At 42.1% G+C, this 8,634-nt stretch overlaps 1 protein-coding gene across 1 annotated transcript; it reads left to right on the top strand.

Annotated features, from left to right (window-relative positions):
- On the top strand, positions 2,807-7,319 carry ARF6 (ADP ribosylation factor 6). Its single transcript, XM_018054372.1, has 2 exons — positions 2,807-3,490; positions 3,591-7,319. Exon 2 carries the CDS (start codon positions 4,066-4,068, stop codon positions 4,591-4,593), a length of 528 nt encoding a protein of 175 aa, XP_017909861.1. The 5' UTR covers positions 2,807-3,490; positions 3,591-4,065; the 3' UTR covers positions 4,594-7,319.

Here is an 8,634-nt window from a genome sequence, read left to right as displayed (position 1 = left end):
AGAAAACAAAATTTCATCAGTGATATGATGATTTAGTAGTTCTGTAAATTGTTACTTTTTGCAGATATTTTGGTTTTAGTGAAGTTCTCTTTTTTTAAAAAAATGTGCATATATAGAGTTAAAATTTTTCACTGTATGTATATTCTAGTTATTATTGTTTTTTTATGATCATTACTTAAAATAATCTATTGTATAATTTTTTACATGAAGAGCCACTGTAAGATATGCCACTGTATGAAAATCTTCACTAACCTATTATTTCAAACCACAGATAAAAATTGTATGTGTGCTTCCTTCTTTGTTTTACCTCCTCTGTGGTATAAAAGATATTCATTCAGTAAATAATGACTGAACTCCTGAGACCTACATGCTGTCACTGGGGACATTATGTGGAGAATGCAAAGTCTTTGTCTTCACTTACTCTGTTAGAAGATAAATGGAAGTTGGCTTTCAAACATGAACTGTTTTAGCCCTAGCACAGTGCCAGTGCCAGGTAGATGCTAGTGCTTCAAGTTGCTTCAATTTTTAATTATATCACACCTTTCACTGAAAAATAAGTAAAAGCCCAGAAAATCAATCTTCCATCTAGTTGGGAAAACTGGAATCTGCTCTGAGAAAACTATTATGTTGGAATGAAGCAAGATACAATAGTCACTGCCTCATATAAAAAATTCCTTCCTCAAACAATAATTACTATGGAACTTTAATAATTACTATGGCATCAGAAGGACTGATGCTGAAGCTGAAGTTCCAATACTTTGGCCCCATGATGCAAAGAACTAACTCATTGGAAAAGACCCCGATGCTGGGAAAGATTGAAGGCAAGAGAAGGGGACGACAGAGGATGAGATCGTTGGATGGCATCACCGACTCGCTGGGCATGAGTTTGAGCAAGCTCTGGGAGTTGGTGATGGATAGGGAAGCCTGGCGTGCTGCAGTCCACGGGGTCACAGAGTCAGACACAACTGAGCAACTGAACTGAACTGATGGCACCTTATTTATACTGGCTTGGCCAAAAAACTCGTTCGGGTTTCTCCCATATCATCGTACAGAAAGACCTGAATGAACTTTTTGGCCAACCCAATAGTTATAAAGCATTTTAAGAAATACAGTTGACCCTTGAACAATAGGGACATTGGAGGTCTCACATCAACACAGCCCAAATTCTGAGGATAACTTCTAGGTCAGCCCCCCATATCCCAGGTTTCACATCTGTGGATTCAACCAACCCGGATTGTGTAGTAACATACTACAAATCTACTGAAAAAAAGCCAAGTATTGATACAAGTGGATGTGTGCCATTCAAACCCATGGTGTTCAAGAGTCAACTGTAACATAATCGATTTTCCAAACAACCATGTGAAGTTCTCAGGGAGACAGCATAAATTTGGGTTAAGAGGATGAGCCATAGATTCACCATTTGATCTCAACACTAGAACCTTCAAAAACTTACTTAACCTCTCTGACCCTCAGTTTCCACTAATACTTAAAGTTACCTCACATGGTTGTTGTGCAGGTTGAAGGAAAATATTTAAAGTATGTAATACAGTGTTCCTTGGAGAAGGTGATGGCACCCCACTCCAGTACTCTTGCCTGGAAAATCTCAAGGATGGAGGAGCCTGGTGGGCTGCAGTCCATGGGGTCATGAAGAGTTGGACACGACTGAGTGACTTCACTTTCACGTTTCACTTTCATGCATTGGAGAAGGAAATGGCGACCCACTCCAGTGTTCTTGCCTGGAGAATCCCAGGGACGGGGGAGCCTGGTGGGCTGCCGTCTATAGGGTTACACAGAGTCGGACACGACTGTTCATCATGACAATCAATATAGTGACTTTCATTCTAGATGATATCATTCTTCATCTGTTTCAACAGCTTAAAGAAGATGGAATTTACAAAGGTTTAGAGGAAAGGATTCACAGCTATGAAATGGAGGGGTGACACTCTGAACCCCAATCTTCTGACTCTAAATCTTTCTTTCAGTTTTAAGACAGTGCATGCATATTCAGGCTGATGGTAAGTAAATCACTGCTAGAATATTAATAACTTTGGTAAGTAAATTTACTTCAGGCTGACGTTTAACAGGTTATCATTTAACCCATCTACCACTATCACATTTTCTTAAACTGTGAAAAAAGAAGTATGTTACCTTATGTTATTACAGCATTTTCTTTAAAAAAAGAACATTATTTTCCCGTTTTTCGTTCATTTCCAGCTTTCACTTTAGGTCTAGCTTTACCAATAAACATCTGACACAAAAAGGTTTCCTTAAGTTTTCTACAAACATTATACTTATTACTTAACCCTCAAATAGGGATTGTGGACAGCAAAGTCAGTAGTACACTCAGTTTAAACATGAGATAACTCAGTAAGGTTAAATGTTCAAATCGAGGCAACAGAAGTAGTCTTTCTAATTCTTAAAGCTGAGAATGAGTGGCTGCTGCTGCTGCTGCTGCTGCTAAGTCGCTTCAGTCGTGTTCGACTCTGTGCGACCCCATAGACAGCAGCCCACCAGGCTCCCCTGTCCCTGGGATCCTCCAGGCAAGAACACTGGAGTGGGTTGCCATTTCCTTCTCCAAATGAGTGGCTGGGTAAGAAGTTATTATTAATTACACTAAAAGATGATAATATTTATACATGAAAATTTATCACCTCCTAAAAAGCTGAAAAAGCATGGAAACTGTTGATAATACTGTAATTAAAAAAACACAAAACAAAAACGTGGACTGGTCCTGCCGAGATGTGTTGAGATTGGGCTCAAATGCCCCAAAGACGGGCTTGAGAACAAACCGAAGCCCAGTAAAAGCGCCGCACTGACTGGCAGATTCCACGCGAACCACTTGCCTCCCACGTGTCTTTCAGGAAACGCACAGAACACGAGGGATAAAAGGAAGCCAAAGCGGGCCAGGGGAAAGGTAAAAACCGTGGCTACGGTTTCCCTGGGAGACTGAGGGCTCCCGAAGGCTGCGGCAGGCTGGAGGGACCTCGCGGAGCATCAGGCAGGCATCGGGGTCTGCGAACAGGCCTGGAAGGAGCACGGGGAAGGCGTTCGTTGGGGGAGCGGGCGGTCCGTGAGCCCCACCCCTTGGAGCTCCGTAGAGGATCCGCTCCCCTGGATCGAGTTGGGAGTGGAGGAAGTGAGAGCGCAGAAGAAGCAATACACAGAGGAAGGAGTCGCTAGAGGAGCGACAGACAGGTGGGAGCTAGTCAGACTCCCAGGTTCGCGGGGGTGCGGGTTGGCCGCACCTGCGAGACCTCCGGGCCGCCGTAGCCCCGCCCCCAGCGCGTGGCGCCCCGACGCTTGGCGCGCGGGCCGCTCTCCTTACAGAGGTCGCTCTTGCCCGAACGGTTGGACTCCCTCTGTTGCGCCTGCGTAGTCGGGAGGGGAAGTGAGGCGGTTTCCTCGGCGCCTTTTCCGGCGGCGGCAGCGGCAGAACTGGGAGGAGGCTGTGGAGGCCGGAGGGAGCCCGCGCGCGGGGCGGCGGCTGGAGGTAACCTCCTGGGCTGAGCTGACGAGGCGGGCCCCCTCGGCTTCCACTCTCCTCTGGGGCTCCCGCAGTAACTCCTTTTTCCCTCTCTGTGTCTCCGCAGGCAGCGCACCGAGTTCCCGCGAGGATCTATGACCTGACCGGGCGCCAGAGCCGCGCTGCCTCTCGGGTGGCCTGGGTCGGTGGTTAGCGCGGTGCTCGCGGACCGGGGACCGGGCCGAAGGGCCGCAGTCTTCCAGGAGAAGGCGGAGGAGCGGGAACCGCGGCGGCGCTCGCGCGGCGCCTGCGGGGGGAAGGGCAGTTCCGGGCCGGGCCGCGCCTCAGCAGGGCGGCGGCTCTCCCGGCGCAGACTCAGCGCCCCGGCGGCCGCGGCGCCTGGAGGAATCAAGTTGTGTGGTGGGTGATGCCCGAGTGAGCGGCGGGCCCGGGCCTCTGCCCAGAGGAGGCGACTCCCACGCAGGCCGCACGGGCGCCCTCGCGACTGGGAGGCTCCGTTTCTGTTTCGCGGCTGCGGCGGCGTTGTTGGCGGAGGGGACCCGGGACACCTGAATGCCCCCGGCCCCGGCTCTTCCGACGCGATGGGGAAGGTGCTATCTAAGATCTTCGGGAACAAGGAAATGCGGATCCTCATGTTGGGCCTGGACGCGGCCGGCAAGACAACCATCCTGTACAAGTTGAAGCTGGGCCAGTCGGTGACCACCATCCCCACTGTGGGTTTCAACGTGGAGACGGTGACTTACAAAAACGTCAAGTTCAACGTATGGGATGTGGGCGGCCAGGACAAGATCCGGCCGCTCTGGCGGCATTACTACACCGGGACCCAGGGTCTGATCTTCGTAGTGGACTGCGCCGACCGCGACCGCATCGACGAGGCCCGCCAGGAGCTGCACCGCATTATCAATGACCGGGAGATGAGGGACGCCATAATCCTCATCTTCGCCAACAAGCAGGACCTCCCCGATGCCATGAAACCCCACGAGATCCAGGAGAAACTGGGCCTGACCCGGATTCGGGACAGGAACTGGTATGTGCAGCCCTCCTGTGCCACCTCGGGGGACGGACTCTATGAGGGGCTCACATGGTTAACCTCTAACTACAAATCCTAATGAGCATTCTCCACCCATCCCCCGGAAAGGAGAGAAATCAAAAACCCATTCATAGGATTATCGCCACCATCACCTCTTTCAATTGCCACTTTCTCTTCTTTTGAATTTGAACTCTGGAGTTACAGTTCTGCGGTTTGGGGGAGGGGGTTAGGGATTTTCTTTCTTTTTTTGCTTTGCGTTAGGATGCTCTGATCTGACTTTTTGACATGAACACAAAGTGCTAGATGCTCTTGTTGACTTCCAGCAAATGGGATGGGGGAAATATAGCAGTTCTTGGTAAATTCCTTTATAATAATGGTTTGATTTTTTTATCTCGAGAGAATCTTCTTTTCCAATGTATGCTTTTTTCCTTTTTGCCCAGTTTCCTTATCACTTGCTGTAGATGGCTTATTTTGCATTCAATCAGACTATGTTGCAAGTCTGTTTCATCTAGTAAACTGAAAATTATTGCTTAATCAAACTGCTGTTTGTCTTTTATATTTAAGGCCTTTCCCCCCCTCTTATGAGTTCTGACTTTAAGTAAATTCAAATGTGACCTTTTATATCTAAGACCAGTATAGTAAACTTAGCCCACAGTGGCAAATAATGAGTAATATCCTTGTAATATGTTCCAGTTGCACATCAGTATGTTAAACAGATAATGTAAGAAGTTCTTTGAAATTTCAGCTATTAAGTTCTGAAACGTACATCATGCATGAGTAAGGATAAAACTCAAGTTCCCCATTGCAAAGCTAACTTACACTGCATAAAACTGAAAATATAACCTGTCAAGGACGCAGATTTTTTTTCACTTCAAAATTAGCAACTTTGCTGTGTTTTCCCGCTTTGTTAACTTTAAAACCATACTCTTCCAGAAAATGGAGCAATAATGGTGTATAACATACACAGATGAGATATTTGTAGATATTTTAAGTGACTTTTGGGCAAAACTGGAATATATCCTTTTACCATGTTTCAAATGTCTAAAGACTAGTAGATTTTAAATAACTGGAATGGTTATTTTGTTCATTAATTAATTATTTAACAATTCAAATTATATGCACCTTTTACCTAGTTGAAAAAAACCTGTTTCCACATTACAGCAACTGATTAACCTGAAGATGTCTTTTTTTTTTTTTTTTTTTTAGTAAATGAGTGATCCATATCCATTAATTAGAACACTGGAAAAGATGTTTTATAAAAAGTATTCTGTTGGATTAACTCATGCAAATAGATATCCTGTTGGTTCAAAAATACACTATCTCCTTTAAGGAAGGAAATGTGATGAATGAATGATGTGTAGACTTGAGGAATGACAAAGGGGAAGTAAGATGTAGAAGAAGAACCTACAGATGACAATGAATGTAAACTTATTTTTCTTCAAGTGTAAGCAGTGTGCTTGCTGGTGATACCCAGATCTTAACAAGATTACTTGCTTAGCTGGTTAGGACCAGTAACTAGATTATTGAGACCACTATGATAAAACTTTGAACCAAATGTTAATGCTTGGTATAGAACAGTGCAGCAGCATCTGGTTCTCGTATAGCCTTAAGGATTAATTGTAGAGATCCTCAAGGAATTAAAACTTAGGGAATTTCAAAAATGTAGACTGCAAACGCGGTTTACAGGAAAAGGTGAAGTGGGTTTTGTTTATGAGGGTGTCTGAAAACAAAAATTGAACGGGATATCATGGTATATGATTGGACAGTATTGGTCCTTCATGCTTTGGCCATATTGTATAATGGAGCTTTTACCAAAGATGTATGAGAAATACAAGGCTATAGAAAATTAACTCTTCAAAGTAAAACTCTTGACAAACGTTTTACTTAAAGCAGATGAGAAAAGGTGCTATGTTGTAGGCTCCTAATGGTGCAGAGGGATTTTTGAATTCAAAATGCAACTAAAGTATCAAGTTCTCAGTTTCACTTTAGTAGAAGTATCTCTGGAAATGAAGCTGACACACATCTAAGAACATTTTCGTTGCTTTTAAAATTCCCAAAGCTCCATCATACATTTAATTACTAGTGTTTTAAATGATTACATATAAGGTACATAAACATGGGTTATACAAATATCAATATTACAGTAACATCCTGAAGCGACAAGCACAAAGGTATAAATGCCTAAACTGGAGGAAACTTGAAACCCTCATGTTAATTCTTAAATGTAGTATTTCTAACTTGTGACAAGACAGATTGGTAAGGCAGCCATTTTTGTGTCTTAAAATAACTGGGGGCATAGTTAAAATTTTATACATCAAGTGATTGCTAAGGAATGTTGCAGGTGAGATGTGGTTATTTTTAGTTTATTTGAAATGTCAAGGTGGGGGGAGGAGGGGGAGCAAATATTTGAAATTTGGAAAACCCTAAACCTTTTGATAAGAAATTGTAATTTTCACTTATGTTATCTTTAAGGATATAAAAGGTTGATAAATTGGTGTAGTTAAATTGAGCCATAACCATTGGTGATCATGGGGACCGGTAATGAAGCCTGCAGGAAAAATTACAATCTAAGAATTTAAGAAATAAGATCCTGAAGATTTTGTTTAATTGCATCAATTTCTGTATTTTATGTGCATTTAAAAACTGCAGTAAGTTGAATGGGTTAATCTTGTCTAATATAAGTAAATGAGTCTGTAGACTGTGATCTCCCCAAACTAAAAAGTACAGTACTTGGAATTGTGTTCTTTATGGTTGTAGTGTTGGTAAAGCACTAATATGCAGAAAATAAAGGAATTACACAGTGCAGTTTCTCACGTTATGTTACTCGTTTGAACTAGATTAAGTGGGACGTGTGGTGTGTTGGGCCATGTTTTTCTCCAGGGATGTATGGTACAAAGTGACTTAATTTGGGAGTCATCTAGCCTTTGTAAGAAGAAAAAGAATTCAGTTTGGTTCTTGTGATTCTGGCTGTCAAGGAAATTTTGTGCTGATTTAGTTCCACCAAATTTAATCTGAATTTATGATAACTTTTAGGACACAAAAACAGTTGAAAAATTTAGAAAGTGAAAGTTCTACAGCAGTTTTTATTATGCTGCTTCTTTTTTTTTAGAACAGAATTGTGTCTCTTAAAGAATTAGCCTACAGCATAGTTTTAATCGTTGACAATTGACTTGGATTTTAGAAAGTTTGTGTTTTAAAAACCAAGACTGCTTGTCTTATAAGCATGGCAGAATTGTAGCCCTTTAGAAAATAAAACAGATGAAAAATAACATATAAAGGGTTTTTAAAAACATCTTTTTTTGTGGGCATTCCTTCTTAGCAAAGAATAGTAGTCTTCTACTATTAACTTAGTAGTTTGTTTAGAATATCTTTGATCTCGTATAATTTAACTCCCATATTAATATTATTAATGGCTATCAAGTATCAAAGATAGTAGTAGAGGATATTTTATATCTTAGTTTTTATGTTTTAATATAAGCTTAGGAATATTATAGCTGTAATCTGAATGGTGGTGAAGTTTACTGAATTCCCAAAGTTATTTCCTCTTTACCTTGCCGAGTATATATATGGGTGGTGGTAAGGCAGATTTTTCCTTCGAGGTAAGAATTGTAAAACCACATACAGCAATTAGAAATAATCACTGAGTATAATGTGTTTGGAATATAATATTCACTAGAATCTTCTTTTGCTTTGTTCATTTTGAATGGTAAAGACAAAGTAGGGAAGATTACAATATTATGAAATTTATAGAAGGGAATGTTGGGAGATGGAGTGATAAAAGAGGCAAAGTAACTTTTCCCTCCCTGCTTTGCTAAACTTGAAAGTTGCCAGACTAGATAAGTGAGTTGAATGAGCTGGGAATACATAGAGGTGAGGTCAAAGAGGTGGAATAGAGGGGTTTAGGAATAACAATTGAAATTTGTTAAATAAGCCAAAGTAATGGTAAACTTCCAGGGAATTAGTCTAGAAATAACCTTACTTTCTTTGGCAGTAAGAAAATACTTTTGAATTTTAAAGTGTTTTATGACTGCCTGAAACAATGTTTAAAAAAGTATTTGTCAGTCGTCTTGGATACTTTTTCTCTTGTCTTCATTTGGATATACAGATGACCCTGAATAAC

This window comes from Capra hircus, chromosome 10 (assembly GCF_001704415.2).
Source record: "Capra hircus breed San Clemente chromosome 10, ASM170441v1, whole genome shotgun sequence".
Taxonomy (NCBI): domain Eukaryota; kingdom Metazoa; phylum Chordata; class Mammalia; order Artiodactyla; family Bovidae; genus Capra; species Capra hircus.
Note: the sequence above shows the minus strand (reverse complement) of the source record. Positions and strands in the feature narration are given on the sequence as shown.

What these genes read in the sequence shown, in the direction of transcription:
- ARF6 (XM_018054372.1), top strand. Translation starts at nt 4,066, where the DNA reads ATGGGGAAGGTGCTATCTAAGATCTTCGGGAACAAGGAAATGCGGATC.